Raw genomic sequence first — 20,184 nt, forward strand, 5'->3', positions numbered from 1 at the left:
CCCATCATCACTACCTGCGGTTTATGGTGGGCTAGAAGCATTATCAGTGTACTTTCCTTCCCTTTGATTTTATCAGTGCCCCCAGATACTCATAAAAGTGGTGGTAGCACACCTTCAGAAGTCAAGGGTTCAAGTCTTCCCCTACCTCAACGACTGGTTCTTAAAGGTGGGCTCGCCAGCAGCAGTTGTCAACCACCTCCAGACTACGGCACACCTCCTGCCATTTTTTAGATTCATTCTCAACATGATAATGTGTCACCTGACTCCTTCCCAAGCGCTCCCCTTCATTGGAGCCATTTTTGACACATTTGGTTTTGTACCTTTCCTCTGGAAAGGAGGCTACAGAACTTTCAGGCCAAGAATCTGATCTTTTAGCGTCTGTCCTGGATTACAGTGAGGTCAACTCTGAGGCGGCTGAGACTGATGGCCTCCTGCATCCTGCCGGTGAAGCATGCCAGATCACGTATGCTGGCTCTGAAATGGGATCTAAAGTCTGTGGGCCCAACATCAGGGGGACCTGTCCAAACACTACCAGATTTTGAGTGGCCTGCAAAAGATCTGCAGTGGTGGTCACTGGACCTGATTGGGTCAGTGGCAGACCCGTGTCCATACCACCCAGAGGTGACATGGCGACCGATACATCACTTCTGAGTTTGGGCAGCAACCTAGGAGAGATGGAGATCAGAGATCTCTGGTCTCCTGCGGAGGCCCACCATACCATCCTTCTGGAGCTCCAGGCTATCCGCTTGGTGTTGAAAGACTTTCTTCTGTCCATCAGAGGGAGGATGGCACAGGTGTTTGCAGACAACACCACCACCATGGGGTATTGCAACTAACAGAGTGAATTGGGGTCCTTGTCCCTGTCCCAGGTGGTACTACACCTCTTGGAATGGCAGGACCATCAAGGGATTTTCCTGGGGGTGAACCACCTGGCGCATTTATTGAATGCCAGGGTGGACAAACCCAGCTGTCCGCGGCTAGCAGATCAACTCGTGGGCTTGAGTATATTTTCTCTGATCAGCTGCCCCTCCAGGAAGATATGCTGTCATAGCAGAAAGGTCGGGATCTGATAGAGACTTCTAGATGCAGATTCCTTACAGTTGAATTTCCCAGGCGTCAGACTGGATCCGGAAACTTTTGCTGAGCAATACCCCTTGCGCGCAATGTTGTGTGGCTCAATTCAGCTCTGCGTGACGTCGTCGGCGTCGTTTGCATCGGTTATGATTAGGCTTTTCTGTTTTCAGTTTCTATTTTTGGTTAATTTTGGTGTTTTTTTCTGTTTTTTCAATACCTTACAAACAGTGGTTATCAGTGGTTACACATTTTTGCGCCATTAAAAACAACAGAAACAATGTTTTTCCGGTGTTTATGGGATTTTAATTTAATTTTATTATTGCTTGCTTTTTGCACTGATAGTGCATCGGTATAGATAGCATGTGCACAGGGTATATGAGGTCCAAATACATTTTTACTGCAACAGAATGGACTACAAAGTCGATAGCATTCTTCATTAACTCTGAAGATTGTAAAGATGCTTTCAATATACCATCTAGCAAGTGACCAGGATCTCTTACAGGGAAGCACTTCAGCTCAGGTATCGATTTTGACAGACCATCATACAACTTGTTCAGATATGTACCTGAATTACTGCAAATGCAAACAATATCACTCTATTCTTTATTGTACTTGGTAGGAACTTTTTTCAGCAACATTCGAAGTGACACTGCGTTCCATGTTTACCAAACGTCTGGTATCATGTTTTCACCACTATCTCAGATGCTTGGTGACAACATTCTTTTCACATATACCTATCACTACATCTTGCGTTGAATTTTTAAAGCTTGGGGTGTTAGGCAATTCACTTACAATCAAAACTGACTCACTAGAAAAGGGGGCTGATGATGTATCAAAGGATTTTACCCATTCTCTGTCTGTGGGTAAATGTGATGGTACATATTAGGAATGATTCTTATGAAAGCAGCCATTTTATCTATCAGGGAAATCAAAATATCCAAATATGATTTTGATATTCCCCAACTCTCTACAGTTTATAAAATAACTCAATAAGACCTAAAACATGCTGATAAACATTGCATCTTTAGGCCAAAGACCACAAAACTGAAAAAAGCCAAAGGAAGAAGAGACAATGTTTTAGTGACATTCCTAAAAAACAAAACTCAAGCAGAATAATCTTAGCCCAGTTCTTCATGCTCCCATGTATAACAAAGTTACATTGTATTGACCCCTTCAGAAATAAATAAAAATGTCTTTCACTCATCTTTTCCTTTCTTTGAATGGCACTTAGTTTGAAGTTGCAAAGGTATTTTTTCAGTGCTTATCTGTTTACACTGGTGATGGCTAATTACCTTTTGGTGGGGTTTTATCAGTTATTATAAGTTTAAACCTAAAACGAGATAGCCTAGTTATGATGTTTGTAGTGCCTATTTAGATGCCACCCCGGCGCGCGGATGTCAGTTTTTTCTTTCTGAGCCAGTTAAGCCCCAATCCGGGAAGAGCTAACCCTCTGACACTTTTTGGCAGACTTTTGTCGGAATTTGGGATTTTTTCGACTTTCGTGTGTGTGAGAGATGTCTTCGAGGAAGACAGGTTTCAAGCTGTGCCAGACTTGTTTCCACATTAGGCCCGTCACCGATCCCCGCTGTGTATGTCTTTGGTGTCTCGAGCGCGAGCACGATACGAAGTCTTGTTCAGACTGTCGGGCGTTGGCTCCGAAGACCTTGAGGGAGTGGGCGATGAAGTTGCTCACGGTTCGGCAGTCAACACTGTCCAGCAAGACTCCAAGGAGGTCACGGTCCTGATCGAAGTAGAGGTCGCGGGACCGCTCACGGAGCCCTAAGTCCTCTTCCTCCCATTCGAGGTCTGCAGGACACTCGGACGTGGCATAAGAAGATGAAGAAGCCAAAGTGGACTTCGTCTTCACCTCAACTGACGTTCTTCGTTGAGACAGGTAAGGAGCACTGACGCTCTAGGCACGGTTCCACGGAGCCAGAGCCAAAGCCGACTTCGCCCCGCCCCGCCCCTTCCGGAAGCTGTAGCGACTCCCCCTCAAATAAAGGAGTTTTTTGAGGCCATGTGCTCCGTATTTGAGTGGATTGACCCCGCTGCTGAGCCTTTGGGCTCCGCGGGGTCGGTAGGGGGCCCCATTGGGTTCTACACCATCTGCTCTGGCCACGACGCCGGAGAGGCCCCAGGGGTCCGATCCCAGATCCGGTTCGACGCCGGATCCGAAGTCCGTGCCTGCGACGTCACCAATGCCAATGTCAGTAGCGCAAGCCCCATCCTCGTCCCTGACGACATGGAGTCGGAACGGCGTCTATCGACGCAGACTCCGATGTTGACAGAACCCAGAGGTTCTATGTTGTCGCCTGAGCACTTTGAGGATGTGTTAGGCTCAGAGAGGATTGGGAGGGGTCTGGGACCCTCTTGAAACCCAGGAACTCTATGAGGAGAATTTGGACTGGTATGGGGAACTTGGGGAGGCCAGTGGACTGAATACTTCTCCAGATACTGGCATGCTCTCTCCACCTATGGTGGCTACGGAGGAGGGAGAATCCTATGACATGGTGGTTAAGGGGGCAGCTGAAGTCCTTGGGCTGGAGCAGCCCTCGGTGCAGGTCAGGACTAATCTCCTGACTGTGGTGCTTCAACCTGGGGCTTCCACTTCCGAACCCCTGTTATCCTTTTAATGAGGCACTTACAGATGTCCTTCTAGGAACATGGTCCAAACCTAGCACAGGGGCTCCTGTGAATAGGCGATAAACACGCCGCCATCGCCCAGCTCCGGGAGACCCAAAATTCCCCAGCCAACACCACACCCCAGAGAGTTTGCTAGTGCAGGCCTCTACGTCCCGAGGCGCATTCCCTTCCGCCCCTCCGGCTAGGGAATCCAAGAGGCTGGATTCATTTGGGAAGAAGTTGTTTTCTTCCTTCAGCCTGGCATTGCAGTTGGTGAATACTGCGTGTTTATTGGGCTGTTTCTCCCATTTCTTTTGGGAGACGGTTGCGCAAGTGCTTCCACAAGTCCCAGAGGAGGCCCGAGCTGTGCTCTCCCAAGCTGTCAAGGATAGGAGAGACACAGCAAAATTCACTATACGGTGTGGCCTAGATACGACCAATTCGCAAGGCAGATCTATATCAACGACGGTGACCTTGAGGCGCCACGCCTGGCTTCATACAACTGGCTTCTCGGGCAAATTCCAAGCATTTCGGGCTGGACTGTTCCCATGAGGCACAGGGTCAGACTGATTTGCATATGGCCATGTCTGAACTGGGGTGGCAGAGTGGGCTAAATAACTGTGATGGATTAAACCCAGATCTGTTGACTGGGTGTGAGTGTTTGATTGGTTCAGATGCTCCGTCCATCACCACCCCCTTTTGTACCGCTTTGTTCGCCATAAGTTGGCAGGGCATGCCCAGACGTGAGTCCCTTGCTCACTTTGCCACTGGGTTCAAGCAAGCCGGGCTGAAGACGGCTGTAATGCCAGAAACCGGTCCTCGGTAGCTTGTTTCCGGTCCAGGAAAGGCATGGCTTGGCAGTTTGGGCTGGACTGTTCCCATGAGGCACAGGGTCAGACTGATTTGCATATGGCCATGTCTGAACTGGGGTGGCAGAGTGGGCTAAAGAACGGTGATGGATTAAACCCAGATCTGTTGAATGGATGTGAGTGTTTGATTGGTTCAGATGGTCCGTCCATCACCACCACTTTTTGTACCGCTTTTTGGTGAAAAGGCAGACTCTTTCCTGGTCAGGTTCAAGGACTCTCGAGCTATGGCCAGATCTTTGGGCCTCTCCTCCACCCCCGTGGTCAGTCCTCCTTTCGCCCCTTTCATGGCAATGGAAGGGGCTTCTTGCCGCACCAGCCATATCCCAGCCACCGTCCCGCACAGACTACCCAAGCTGTGCGAGGACTTGGACGCGGTGCATTCCGATCTCGGAATGGAGGCCAGAAGTCATCGGCCACACTGCCTCCAGCAGCCCCCAGCAATCCCAGGCTGATTCTGCAGGACCACACTGCTCCAGTTGGTGGGAGAATTCGTCATCATCTCCCCTACTGGAGATCCATAGCATCGGACAAGTGAGTCTTGAAACTAGACCAGGAGTGCTATTTCCTACCTTTTCTTTATTTTCCTCCTTCTATTCTGCCAAACCAGGAACAGCTGATGGAGGATCATTTAAAATTGCTCCAAGAGGAAGTTGCGGCTCTCTTACCCTGGGGAGCTTTAGAAAGGGTCCCAGTTTCAGAAGTAGGCTGCTGCTGGTATTCCCGCTTCTTTCCATGCCTAAGAACAAGGGGTGACTGGCCATTTTAGGTTTAAAGCATTTTATTAAAGCACAAAAAGACATGGGGAAGGGAAATAGGAGGTCAAGTTTACATACAGTACAAAAAGCTGAATGTTGCATCGATACTAGAGGAAAGTAGGGAGGTCGACAGCCCCGGAGGGGAACAAGGCGTATGTCGTAAGGCAATAAGGCAGTGCGAATAACCCTCCAGTAGTCCCCAACTTCCCAATCAAAGCTAAGCCTGAGTAGCGTCCCGCAACACAGTGAAAATAACACAGTCCCTCCAAGCCCCCCGCCCCCAGAAAAATTAGGAGGGAAAAAATACAAAGGGAAAAAAAAAGGAAGAAAACAATACCCCAACATCCCCGTCCAAAAGTCCGCGTTAGAAGCATGTACCCCCGTCCCCTACACCCAACCCCCAATCCCCGGATCCCACCTCTCTCATTCTGCTGGAGCCGCCGGCGGCGCCAGCCGAAGAAGGCGTAGGTATCGCGGGCATGTGAGCTCGCGGAATTCCGTGGACAGCAGTGCTAAAAAGGGGTGCCAAAGCTCTTCAAACTGGTCCACACTCCCAGCCACTGTAAGCGACATCTTCTCCATACCCAGTACCTGCCAAAGCCTGTGTAACCAGCCAGTGATAGAGGGGGCAGTTGGGGTGCGCCAGTGTACAAGGATATTTTGAACCGCCGAGCCTAGCGCGATCGCAATCTGCCTGCCCCTGCGGGACTTCAGCGGGTACATCAAGTCATTGGGGAGGCCTAGCAGGACATATGCCGGGAGGCGCGGGAGTTCGATCTCGAAGTGCCTGTCCACCTCATCTAAGACCTCCTTCCAATAGGCAGACAGCACCGGGCACGCCCAGAGAATGTGCGAGAGAGTACCCTCCTGTCCGCCGCCGCGCCAGCAACCCTTATCCGTGAGTTTGGGCATTTCGTATAGCCTCCCCGGGGTGTAATACCAGTAGGTAGACACCTTGGTAAAGGTCTCCGTCAGCCCAGTGTGGTACGCAGAGTGCCTCGCCCGATATGCGATCCTGTCCCACTCCTTGTGGCTCAGAGTTCTGCCCAACTCCCTGTGCCAGCGCTCTCTCCCCGGGTTATGGTAATGGAACGGCGGGGGTTGGAGAAATTTATATAAATCGGTGATAAGCTTGGCATCCGAGGTCCGGGTTACCAGCCACCGCTCGTAGGGCGTGATTGGACGGGCAGCGACGTCGCGCACTGGGGGTTGGAGAGCCCAATGGCGGACCTGCATATAACGCAGTCTGTCCCCCTCCGTTAGACCAAACTCCTGTCGGAGCTGTTGGAAAGGGAGCACGCCCTCCGGCCCGTAAATCTGAAAGGGCGCCCTGCAACCCGCACTCACCCAGTGGGAAAAAGCTCCCGGTTCCAGGCCCGGAGTGAAATCCGGGTTGCCAGCAATGGGAGTAAACGGTGATGGGAAAGTAGTTAGCTCGCGGAGCTCACACACCGCATCCCACACTCGTAGCGGAACCCGGGTGACAAAGGAGGCGTAGAGATTAGACGGGCAGTGAGCACGCCGCAGGAATGGAACCTCATGGAAGGTACGGCCCGCAACTGCCTGGTCTTGAAAGAGCCAGTGCTTGTCCGACTCCCACCTGCTCCATTCCACCAAATACCGGAGTTGCGCCGCCTGAAAGTACTTCCGGAGGTCCGGAACTCCGAGACCCCCCGCCTCCGGGGCAAGCGTGGAAAGAACCCTCTTCATCCGAGGCTTACGGCCCTGCCACACGAAACGGGAGATGTCAGCCTGCGCTTGCTGTATCCAACCCACAGGGGGCTGGAGAGGTAGAGCGCGAAAAAGATACAAGATTCGAGGCAGTACCGTCATCTTCACCGCCGCGATACGGCCCAGCCACGAGAGCAGGCCCTTGCCCCATCTGCCGAGTTCCTCCTTGATCTTTTTGCCTAGGGAAGAGTAGTTGGCCGTGACCATTTCAGGCAGCGAAGGTGCAAGCAGAATCCCCAGGTATGGCACCGTGGAGGAGGACCACTGCATAGGGAAAAGACGCTGGAGGTCCCGCCTGGTGTCTGCGGAGAGTGATACATCCAGGGCAGCCGATTTGGACATGTTCATTTTAAAGCCGGCCACGCGAGCAAAGGCGTTCAGTTCCTGGACGCAGGCAGGGAGCGACCGCCTAGGGTCATCCAGGGTCAGCAGGACATCGTCCGCATATAAGCTAACAGTATGTGTATACTGACCCATCTTCACCCAAATAGCGTCCGGATTGTCGCGAATCCTCTGAGCAAACGGCTCCATGTAGAGGGCGAACAAGAGCGGTGAGAGTGGGCATCCCTGTCTCGTGCCACGCTCAATGGCAAAGCTACTAGAGCTGTGTCCGTTGACGCGCACCGATGCCGACGGTCTCTTATAACAATTAAAGACCATGGTGCGGAACTTCTCGCCGATCCCCAGTTTCCCGAGAACCAGCTCAAGGTACGGCCAATGAACCCTATCAAAGGCCTTCTCCGCATCGACCGACAGCAGCATCCGCTCCCCCTGGACGCGTGAGGCCTTTTCTAGCACGTGCGTCACCCTCTTGGTGTTGTCGACCGTCTGCCTACCAGGTACAAAACCAGCCTGGTCCGCCTCCACCAGGCCCGGCAGGTGCAGTCCCAGTCTGGCCGCCAAGATCCCCGTGTAGAGCTTGAGGTCCACATTCAGAAGCGAAATGGGTCGATACGAGCCGCGCAGGGTCCGATCCTTCCCAGGTTTCGGAATAACCGACACCGTCGCCGAGAGAAGGTCCGGTGGGATGGCCCCCGGCTCAGAGAAGGAGTTGAACAAGCGAGCTAGGATAGGCGCCACAGTGGAGCAGAAGGTCTTGTAGAACAAGGCCGTATAGCCATCCGGGCCCGGGGCCTTACCATGCTTCAACCGTGCAATAGCGGAGATGACTTCCTCCACATGGATGTCCCTCTCCAGGTGGTCCGCCTGGGCGGGTTCCAGGGCTGGGAGGGTCACTGACTCCAGATAGGCCTCAGCCTCTCCCGGTGGGGAGGGTTCTGCGGCGTACAGCGCCTCGTAAAAGCCACGGAAAGAATCCGCCACCTCCGCATCACCGGAAACCGGGACCCCATCTGCGCCCACTAGCTCTTTTACTACGTTGCGTTGCTGCGCAGCCCTGAGCCGGTGGGTCAAGAGCTTACCGCATCTGTCTCCGCCGGTATAAAAGGCATGCCTCAGGCGCAACGCCGCATATTTCGCCCGGTCCAGGTCCAGCGCAGAGAGGAGTTTCCTCGCCGCCTTCAGCTGCCTCCAAACTCGAGGGGCCCCCGTCCGGCGGATGCCCACTGCGTCGCTAGAGACGTGTCGGAGTTGCCATTGTGGACCAGGTATTCCTGAATGACCTCCCCCACTCGCTTCACCACCGACTTCTTATGGAGAAGCGTGTCCCGAAGCCGCCACATCCCTCTGGAGGGGGGGGCTGCCGGCCAAGCAAAAACTCCGGAAACCGGTGCATGATCGGACAGGGACAAGACCCCGATGTCTGCCGCCGTGGCGGCCGAGCGGAGCGGCCCGCTCACCAAAAGATAGTCCAACCGCGAATAAGTGCGGTGCGCGTGAGAAAAATATGAGTAGTCCCTATCGGTGGGGTGCATAGTGCGCCAGAGGTCATGCAGATCCATCTCTGCAATCTGGTCCTGTACCGCTCGAGAAAGCTCCCCCGTCTGCGGGAAGCGCTGGGCAGACCTATCCAAGGTTGAGTCGAAGACCATATTTAGGTCTCCCCCCAAGACAACATGGCGATCGGGCGAGGCAGTGACGTCCACCAACACAGATTCCAGGAAGCGATCCTGGTGGTCATTCGGGCTGTACACGGAGCCAACCGTGAAGGCGATAACCCCCCAGCCGCATGCGATACACTAGGAGCCTCCCCTTCTGCTCGGCATATTTATACAATACCTCGCCCCTAAAGGAGCTGGCCAGAAGAATGGCTACACCTGCAGTCTTGGTCGCCGCTGAGGAGAAGAATTGCGTGGGGAACTTGGCAGAGCGCAGCCTATGGCAATCTTTGGGGAGTAAATGAGTTTCCTGCAGGAGGCAAATGTCCGTCTGCGACCCCTCTAGCAGGGAAAGGATCGCCCTACGCTTCACAGGGTTATTCAGACCCTTAACATTAAGGGTCACCACTTTCAAGGACGGCATCGCTCCCAGGGAATCAAAGCGCTATGTAGTAAGTGAGGGATCAGTGGAGGGGGCGCGCGGGGCAGGGGCGCAGGGAAGGCCAGAGCCGGCCTCGCGTGTGCATGGACAATATCGGACGGGACCCCACCCACATCGAACCAACTCCTAAACCCCCCCAAAACCAACCCCTGGCAACTAGCCAAAACCATAAACAAGAAAGAACACCCCATTGTCTCAGTCCAGCCCAAACGGGCGAGTCTGTAGAAAACAATCAAGTGGACGTCCAGCCACTCACCTCCAACCATTCCCCCCCAACCCCCAGCCCCAACCCAGCATCGTAGAGGCTAAGAATCTCTCCCCCCGGAGTGAAGTTAGGCCGTCAAGGCCACGCCGTTAGAGTCAGGCAAGTTCCTGGCCGCAGTTCTCAGGGCCTCCGCCATATCCGCCCTGATGGTAGGGGAGTCAGGGCGACTCGCAGTCGCTGACGATTGGCGCCTCCTCGATCTCCGTCGGCCCCGTCGCTCGGGGCGCCTCCACGCGGGCGTCGCCCCTTCCTCCTCTGTAGCCGTGAGCCCCAGCACCCCACAGACATCTTGGAGGGAGCGTAGCTGATGCAGCACCCCATTCCATCGAAAGATGAGACGGAAGGGGTGACCCCAAGAGTAGGCCGTTTCATGCTCCCGCAGAAAGTCCGTAGCGAGACGGAAGGACCTGCGCTTCTGCAGCGTGATGGCGGACAGGTCCTGGTAGAGCGCCACAGGCCGGTCTCTGAAGGTTACTGGCTGCTTCCTGCGGGCCTCCGTCATAATGCGCTCCTTCAGGGGGAAATCCGGCAGGAACGCCAGGATATCAGGTGGGGGTGCCGATGACTGGCGCTGGCGGCCCACTCTGTGCGCTCTGTCGATGCGGATCGGGAAGTCCGCTCCTTCTCCCAAAATGTCCCAGAACAGGTCCTGCAGGTAGGCCACCAGGTCCGCTCCCTCATCCGCGGACGGGACGCCCCGCACCTGGATATTGTTCCGCCTGGACCTGTTCTCGAGGTCCTCAGAGTGGGCCTGGAGCTCGACACACTGCTCCCGTAGGCGGAGAACGTCCTGCTGGAGATGGACTATCTCCTCATCGCGACGCTGGGCCGCCGTTTCCACCGTGTTGACACGCTCGCCTAGGCCCTCGACCTCTCTGCGCACTTCACGGACCTCGCTGGCCACCTCGGTCTTGAGCGTCTGGAATTCCTCTTTGAGGGAGCTGAATAAGTCCTCCATGAAGGACCTCGTGACCGGTGGTTCGCCTCCGATGGCGTCTGCCGAGGCCCGGGAGGACCCCGGGGACGGCTGTGTCCTGTCCCGCAGTTGCTGGGCCCTGCTGAGCATGTCTGGTAGAGTGCGGTCCCCCCTTTTCGCGCCTCCTCTCCCAGTCATCTTGGCCTCCGCGGTGGGTAAAGCTCAGAGCTGGCCGCTGTAGATGCGCCCAGTCGCTCGTGGGCACCAGATGTGAAGGCCCCCCCGAAAACAAGGGTGATGCGTCACAGGCGACAAAATGGCGGCACAGGCCGGGGCGAGACGATCATCGAGTCAACCAGGGCGGTGAACAGGGCCAAAGCCAGAGTCCTCCAGCAGTGTACTCCCAGGGAGGATGGTGCAGGAGCCAGGAGGAAAGGAGGCACCCGTTTGACAAGGGCGCGGGCGAGGGTCGCCAGCTCCAGCTCCTCGGCGACAAGATGGCGGAAGGGCGGAACCCGTGAGGGCGGTCTAGGCCAGCAAGTCCGCGGGTGACCCTCGGGTAGCAATGGGTCGGAAAAGTGCACAACCAGTGTCCCACAGTTGTACTGGCTGGTACACCCAGATCGGCCGCCGCTTAAACCCCTCCGTCTCCTGCTTCCAGGCTCGAGGTCCGCATGGCATCATACACCAACATCCATGGCAAGGGGGCAGATCGCCAGCGAGGGTCCGGGGTCTGTTGTCCAGCGATGACTCTGGTCACGAAGGCTCCGGCCAGGAAGCCTCCGTACTCCGCGGAGCTCGTCAGGTCCGGTCCCTCGGAATTACTAGCTTTCAGCACTCGGCCCAGCCGAGGCGCGCGGACAGCGCCGCAAGACGCTCCGCCTCCAGGCTCTTCTCCTCGGGCCGATCCAGGCTCTTCTCCGTGGGCCGATCGTTGAACAAACTTTTCGGGCACTTCCTCCGGGGCAACAGGAGTCAGAGTGATATCAAAATGTGCCCCAGGAACTCCGGCACAGTTCTCTCGCCCGCAGTGCAGCCGCGGGGGGAGAGAAGCGCAGGAATCGGGGCTCGAGCTGAGCTGGGCCGGAGGAGCTACGGGAGGAAGCGTCCGCTCACCCCGCCATCTTGGCCACGCCCCCTGACTGGCCATTTTAAATCTTCGGACCGCCAATCTCTTCCTCAAAAAGGAGAAATTCAAAATGCTCATTCTGGCTCAGGTCTTTCTGCCCAAGACCAAGAAAACTGGATGGTAGCGTTGGACCTGCAGGGCGCGTATTTTCATATTCTCATCCTGCTGGGCCACAGGTGCTACCTGCGGTTCAAGATAGGCCACAAGCACTTTCAGTTTACCTTTCTCCCCTTCGGCATGTTCAGTGCCCCTCTGGTGTTCATCAAGGTGATGGCGGTGGTCGCAGCTCATCTGCGCAGGTTAGGGGTGTCAGTCTTCCCCTCCCTCAACGATTGGCTGTTGGTGTCCTCGCCCCAGGCTGTCATATCCCATCTTCAGACTAAGGCAAACCTTCTGCATTCTCTGGAGTTTTCTATAAACGTGCCGAAGTCATACCTCCCGAGCAGCGAGTCCAGGATATTCAGGCTGGGATTCTGATATTTCGGCCTCTATCCTGGATTTCGGTGAGACTGACTCTAAGGCTGTTGGGCCTCGTGACCTCCTGCATCCTGTTGGTAAGACACTCCAGATGGCGTATCCGGGCTCTGCAGTGGAACTTGAAGTTCCAAGAAACTGTGAAATATCTGCAGTGGTGGTTAACGAACCCCGATTGGGTCAACGGCAGACCTCTCTCCCTTCCCCAACCAGATCTCACAGTTGTGACAAATGCGTCACTTCTGGGATGGGGCGGCCACCTGGGGAGGTGGAGATCAGGGCACACTGGTCTCTGATGGAGATGGGGCTCCACATAAATGTATTGGAGCTCCGAACGATTCAGTCGATATTGAAGGCTTTCCTTCCCTCTGTCAAGGGGAAGTTAGTGTAGGTGTTCACAGACATCATCACCGCCATGTGGTAGTGCAACAAGCAGGGCGGGGTGGGGTCGTGGACCCTTTGTCGAGAGGCCCTGCGTCTCTGGACATGGCTGAACCAGCAGGGCATAAGCCTGGTGGAGTAGATGACGTCGAATGAGAAATAGTAGAAATTTACATAAATTTTGAATGAGCGTACCCCCTGACATGCAAAAATCGAACCTTGTGTTTGTTGTACATATGTTATAGTCTTAACTGCAAGAGATCAGGAATAGAAAGCACAATAAGTTACATGGCAATAATTTTGAGAGGCATGAGTGTTTAACAGTGGGCGTCATAGACTTATGAGGAGGCTGTACCTTAGTTGTTGCTGTGCTCAGGAAGGTTCTCTGGTCAAACAGCAGGGCGATCAAATACATTTTGTGCTTTAGTGATCCTGGAGCATATTGCACAGATGTATTATTTGAGGCTTCTGGTTGTGGTGAAACTAGAAGAAATGACGACAGGGGTCTGCAATCGTTCAAAATGAGGTGGCCATAATCGAACAGGGGGAATGTAATAGGGACTGTGGTAATACCAAAGAGCATCAAGATTAAAGTGCGTTATTGCCATATCTGGAAGTGGTCTAACCTGCTGGTTAGTAGGGCCATTATTAAAGTGGCTTAGTTAAAATGCTGGATGCTTGTTATCGAAAAAAAAGAAACCATAATCGGTGTTTGGTGGTGATGTTGAATACAAGTGTTAGTCCCAATGACCTCTGAAACGTGATCCTCATAGTCCTTTGATAATAAGTTGGCATTTTCTACGTCACTGGCATCATAAATGGGGTCATAATTAAATCAGTGCAAGTGGACATTGTATATATAGACCTCATAGTGTTATATTCATATATACATCGAAATAAGTGATACAGATAAGGTATTTAGACAAAGTTGGAACTGTTGAGGTTATGTGTTACATACAACATGTTTAGGAACACGATGAGAGGTAGCATGCTATCTGTTGGATAGGTAGAAAGTAAAACTCAACATGTTTAACTTTTCTATGATGACATTGACTTTTTTTGTTCATTTGAAACATTTTGCAGAATAATATTTCATTGAAATTCACATAGTTCTTTCACTAGTCCATTAATGCTTATTAAACATAGTGAATGCAGGTACGACACAGAGTTCTGGTATACTAATGCATATAACCAAGTGATGCAGGGCGAACTTAGAGAAGAACATTCTTGGAAATGAGTTAGACACAAAGTACTGGTATGCAGTATATACAAGTAATAAAGGAAAAGATTGAAAGCATAGTTCTTGATTACAGGACAACTACATATGCAATACTATTAAAAGCATGGACTTGCCTTATCGTAATTACGGGTACAAAGAAAAAAAACTAATTTAGTAAAGACTAACATTACTTTTTTTCTTGTTGATCTGGTGTCCAGTAGTGGCTAATGGACTAGCGCTATTGGGGTGTTACAGTTACATAGGTAATAACCAGTAACAAAGGATTTCTCTTCCTACACGTTTGTATTATTATAATTATAAGAAATTAAATTGTTGTGCGTATTTATCAGTCCAGATTCATCTTTGCATTGGAAACGTTATTTTGAATGATTGAGTCAGGTCGCAAGAGGAGGGAGAAGCATAGAATGGTAGTTGGTCTACTTATATGTGTGATCCTAGCTTTCAACTGCATTTCAGTTTTGGGGCCCTTTTTATAGGGTAATGTCACCCTGAAGTGGCATCTTGATTGAGCCCATGACAAAAATACATCCATACAATTATTCATACATATATGTTTGTGTGTATGTATATGTATATTTAAAATTCAATTAAATTTAACTTAAATTAATTTTTCAATTAATTTTAATATTTTAAGCTCAAAAACCCACTGAAATTCACCAGTTATAATTATCTCTAGTAACTATAACTCGCCTCTTAAGGTAACTACGACTCTCACCCTCGCCATGCACTACTAATTGCCTCCCATATTACATCACTTATGAAATGTTTATGACCTCATTGATAACATCACTGCAACGTATGAAATGACATCTTTAATGACAAGACTGTGCATGGGGGGGCGCGAGTTACAGTTATTTTAGGGCACCAGTTATAGTTACTAGAGATAACTGTAACTGGTAAACGTCAGTGTTGTTTTAGTTTCAAACATTTCGTTGGCACTGAAATATTTACCTAACTATAACGTGTGTGTGTGTGGGTTTGTGTGTGTGTGTATATATATATATATATATATATCTATAGAAAGTCCGCCCATCTCCTGGACGCTTGTGTGGTGACGGGCTCGAGCGGGGAGGCGATCTCCTTTTAATTTTCACTCCAGCTTCTATCTTTCCCAATGAATAATCAATAAAAGGTAGTGCTACCTGCCCCAAAACAAAGTAATGCTATCAGAACTTGGCATTCTAACTGGGGCGGATTCAAGTTAGAATGTTCATACGTGCTTAGGCATAAAGCACTTCATTGTTTATTGTACAGTAATGTCAAAATAATTGAACACGCATGAAACTGATGTTTACATTTATGATGGTGTAATTTCACATATATTACTTTGATAAAATGCAATAGTCTGTGGTCATTTTAAGATGGCTGCCAAGTTCTGATAGCATTACTTTGTTTTGGGACAGGTAGTCCTACCTTTATTTTTATGTTTATTGAGCACTTTAAAGTTTCACAGTGAACAAACTAAAATTTACCCATGATTAAGGTGTGGCTGCACTGAAACGCGTCGGGTGTTTGTCATTTTGTCTAACTCTAAATAAACAACACGCTTACGAATTTGGGCTCGAGTTGGCTTTCATTGGGAAAGATAGAAGCTGGAGTAAAAATAAATATATATATATATATGTCTAATATCTTCTATAATTACCATTCGTGGTAAAGGCTGTTTCCCGTCCATTTGTAGTATGAATTTACTTTCTCATTGCCACATTTATAGTTTTCGGTTCAAACCTCTGGTATGTTGCGCAATGTGTTAGAGTTTGAAGAAGGTGAATTGTCAATTATGTTCATGGAATTTGAGAGAGTATTCTGGATTCTTCTTTTCAGAGCTCTTATAGCGCTTCATATGAAGACCTTTGAGCAGGGCCAAAGTATGAAAGGCACCATGTAGGTGCTAGTGGAATTAATCCAATGTTTGATTTGTGTCCTGATATTTTCGTTAGGTTCATATATTTGCATTTTATTTTGGCCAAACATACAAACCAAACAGTCATGGCATACATAGAATCCTGTGGGGTTTCAAAGAAAGATGTTGATGGCTTATGTCAGTAAATTCAGACTAACATAATATCGGCTTTAAGTTAGTTGCTGTCAAAAAACTCATTAAAGGTTTGGAGAAAGTCTTGTTCGAGTGACTACTGGTCAATAAGTGCCAATATTTTTTGTAATATTTGTCATATTTGTTGGTGACTATTGAGACAAGTTCTGGTTATGTGAAAAAGACAGCAGATTCATTTTCCATCTTTTTGTTTTGTTTTATTTAATCGTGCGAGACTACAATCGTGGGGGTTTGAGGTTTTACAGACGTTCATCTTGATTGCTGACTTCAGACACCCAAAACAATATTATTTATTCATTTGTAATATGAAGTTATTTTCTTTATCTCACTCAATATTCTTGCTTGATCTGGAGACTCTGAAAATGTACAAGATCTCCTCTCTATACAACTGGGTTCAGTATCTTTGTAAGCTGCAGACACTAGAACATTCCCTAAGTAGGATTACGCTCTAGTTGGGCAGAATTTTAAACATCCATCTCTGTTTCCTATTGTCATCACATCAATCTGATTGTCTTCCAGTACACCGTTCACATTTTGTGTGTGTCAGTCTGAGGTGATGTCATTGTAATGTTAAAGTGAAAGTAATAATCACTGGAGGGTTTATATAAGATCTTGATTTTCCATGAATGCACTGAGAATTCACGTACAGTATATTTTCAGATCAAGGGACCTGTTGGAATATTTAACCTTCATTTTATTTATTTGCCATTTAATTCTCTTTTCTGATTTTATATATCAGTTAAAACAATGTGATGTGTTTACGTAAGATAAACATTTTCCACTGTCTGATCCCAAATCGGGGTTGCTATACAAGAAACAGGAAATTGAGCCAAATTTCTAGACTAATAATTATATTTGTCTGTAAAGAAAACATTCCCACGATTTATAGGCAGATTTTTATCAGGAATTTGATTCATCATCTGTCCAAATCTGTGGTACATCTAGAAGTGAAGTTTTTGCATAAGTAAACTTTTAGAACATAATAGTTTGGTAGCCCTGCCACCTAAGTGTCTTTTCGATGATCTTTGCCGCATTTTTTAGGGTGTTATTCATCTCCCTCTTCATAATAGAGAGTGGAATTGTCAAGAAGCTGGGCTATCTTCAGACTTTTGTGTGACTTCAACCTCTGCTTTCATATTGGTTGATGACACGCATGCTTGAGACCTTGCTGGTGCTTAGTCTTTTCAAAGCTCTCGCAAAGTCCTAAACTGTTCACTATGGATATTTTAAAAAATGATGAGCAAATATGTAGAAGACAGTATGCAATCTAGATGTAATTATTTTCGTCCATATCACTGTTTTTCATTGGGACCAATTCAGTATCGTATGGGAGAAGTAGGAAAGTTAGTTATTAATATGAAAGGAAGGTGCAAAAATTAATGTTGTTTTTTGTAAAAACCACTTGTGGTGTTAATAAAATCTCACTTTTCTAATCGCAGCAACGTGAAGAGTTAACCAAAAGAAGAGAGAAGCTTTCAAAGAAAAAGGATAAATCCATCAAGGAGAATGGAGAAATGGATAAACACGTCCATAATATCACAGAGGAAGTGGAATCCCTAACTGCAAATATTGATTATATTAACGACAGTATTTCAGAGTGTCAAGCCAATATCATGCAAATGGAGGAAGCAAAGGTATGTGATATTTCTTTCAAGAGGTTACGTTGTAATGTTTAAAAATAAAAAAAATGTTGACTAAGTTTTAGAATTAATGTTGGAGTTTGGAAGGTGCCCAGTGGGAGAGAGCAGTTGTATTTTATTGTTGCTACATGAGAATCAAAGGGTCAGTCATAGTCTTTTGAAACATTTTTAGAACTTTCAAACAATACATTTGGGTTGGATAATTTATTGTGAATTTGTTTTGAGAATTCCGGGTGAAGCAAGTAAAAACAATGTTGTTGGGAATAAAAGTAAATGCAATGAAGTTAGAAATTAATGGAATTTGAATGCAAGTAATATACCAGTGGGGAGTATGTAGATTATGGGGTACACACTGGTAGTTAATTTAGTCACACTGCCTAGCTCTCAGCAGTGGTTTTGGGTGTATTATGTAGTGGCTTTCATGAATATTATGAATCATCCTAATAGTTTCCTAGCTTGTTGCTTCAAATAGTTTTGTGATTTTCTGTGCGGTTGAGTAGTTTTATCTGCAGTAATCTTTAACACAGTTTAAAAACGTTCGCTTTGCATTAACACTAGTGTTGGTAACTGGCAATCATGTCTTAACTCTAAATCTGTCTTCGGATGTCATTGTCCACCAACTCTTTCGGTCAGGATTCATTCTTTGCTTATATTTTACTGTATGTTGAAAATGTGTTAACTTCAGAAGGATGTTATTATGATTAACTGCAAGTTTATTTATAACACAGTGTTGAAGTTTAAATATTTTATATTCTTGTTATTTCTTGATATTTCATGTTTACAGTTGAAAGAATTTCCAGACGTTGCTTGAGGAAGAGGGAAAGCATTGATAACCATGAAACGTGTTCATTATTTTTCACACCATTAGATGCGAGTATGCAAACTGTGTGAAAATGTCTAACTGAAATCAATGTGTTATCTTTTCATTTCAACACATCATGTCAGATGAGGTGTGTAGGAAGGGGGAGGCTCTAGTTGGCGCAGTGTAGCACTAGCGACAAGCAGGGACTCTCTCTTCCTCGTCAGGGCTGAGGGTTACCTTCCAGACAACCTCTGCTTACCCTCTAGGTAGTGTGGCTTAAGCAGTCTTAGGCTAATCTTTGGGGCACATAGGGTTAAACATTTGCAATATTACACCATCACAACCAACCCACCACACAATGACACCAAACTGTATTCGTAAAAATATATATATCTTTATATAAATTTCAAGCAGGCTTGTAAATACAGTTGTCAAACTTTCAATAGCGGTTCCAGGTTACTTAAGTGCAGGTTGCCACAGTTCTCGTTTAGCAATAAGCAATCTTTCGGGCCTTCTGCCCAGGTTCGACAAGGTTCAGTGTCTCGTAGCGCCTCAATGCGCTCTCTGCGTGGGCCCCGAGGGCCAGGAGCTGTGCGAGCCTCGGTTTCAGAGGCGGCTCGCGTTGAGAGCAGATAGCGCGGTGCGAGCTCGAGTTGCAGGTCGCTCGCACCGTGAGGATACAACACAGTACCTTTAAAATTCTTGGGGCGCGGGCGGTTTCCAGGGGAGCTGTCCCACGTCGCATTGCTTTTCCGGGGTCGCTGTTCGCTGCGGCTCTCAGCCGGGCAGGTCACGGGTCATCCGGGGCGGCCGTGCTCTGTGGCGGCAGGGTCCTTTCCTCGTCGTTCGCGCCGACCCTGGAGGTGGCGGCTGTGTAGTGGCGGCAAGTGGCAGTACGGTCCCCAAGTGCAGGACGTACCCAGCCAAAGTACCGGTTGCAGCTGTGCGCTCACAGCTGAGCTGTCGGGCAGGATACCGACCAGAGGGGGGTTATCACAGGGCGGCTGTCCGTCTTCGCAGGTGGTTTGACGGCTCGAAGCGCAGCCAATTCGGGAGCTTGGACCGGACGGGTCCTCCTTCACTTTGCTCTCCCGGTGCAGTTGCGGTCACGGTGCTCGGGCCAGCGGCGGCTGGACCTCACGTTGCTCTCGCTGTTGCTTTGGGCCCCGGTCACGGTGCTCAGGGGGATGTCGATGCCTTGGTTACGGGGAGCGTGGCAGGCTTGCCCGGCGCTCCCAGACCCCTCTGTCAGTACTGCAGCGATAAGCAGCACACACAGTCGCTTTCTTCAGGATGTAGCTCCCACTGGTCCTGGGGCGCTGGTCAGGGGGCAAGTTCAGCAGCAAGCCCTTGGAGATCTGTCAGCAGAGTTTGGCACAAAGTTTCACAAAGCAAAAGTCTTCTTGTAGTCTTTCCTTTTCCTCTCCTTCTGCAGCAAGGCACCAGACACAGGCAAGAGACAGCACTCTTCCTTGTCCTTCCCGGTCCTTCTCGTCGGGTAGAGTTCCTTCTGTAGCCCAAACAGGATCTAATTTACCAGGAGCAAGGCTCCTTCTTTTATACGGCATTTCTTTTGTTCTCGCGGGCCAGGGGGGCCTTTGCATAACCACTTTCAGTCCTTGAGTACTCTGGAGGGTGTACTCCAGCTTCTGCTTTCAGTGTGAGGGGCAGGCGCATCAGACGCCCCACAGGAGGTGGAGCCAGCATTATGCGGACAGGGGCAGCCAGAGTACCTTGTTGATGGGGCTTCGCCCTTCCTGGGCCAGGTGTCGGCTGAGTCATCAGTCGCTC

The 20,184-nt window shown here is 49.4% G+C and overlaps 1 protein-coding gene across 7 annotated transcripts in view; it reads left to right on the forward strand.

Annotated features, from left to right (window-relative positions):
- KIF21A (kinesin family member 21A) overlaps positions 1–20,184 on the forward strand; it is an 863,983-nt gene that overhangs the window by 428,198 nt on the left and 415,601 nt on the right. For all 7 annotated transcript variants that reach the window (XM_086967225.1, XM_086967228.1, XM_086967231.1 and 4 more), the window contains one exon: positions 17,391–17,585. In XM_086967225.1, the coding sequence (XP_086823351.1) occupies positions 17,391–17,585 (195 nt within the window). The remainder of the gene's footprint in view (positions 1–17,390; positions 17,586–20,184) is intronic.

This window comes from Lissotriton vulgaris, chromosome 1_1, assembly GCF_964263255.1.
Source record: "Lissotriton vulgaris chromosome 1_1, aLisVul1.2, whole genome shotgun sequence".
In the NCBI taxonomy this organism is placed as follows: domain Eukaryota; kingdom Metazoa; phylum Chordata; class Amphibia; order Caudata; family Salamandridae; genus Lissotriton; species Lissotriton vulgaris.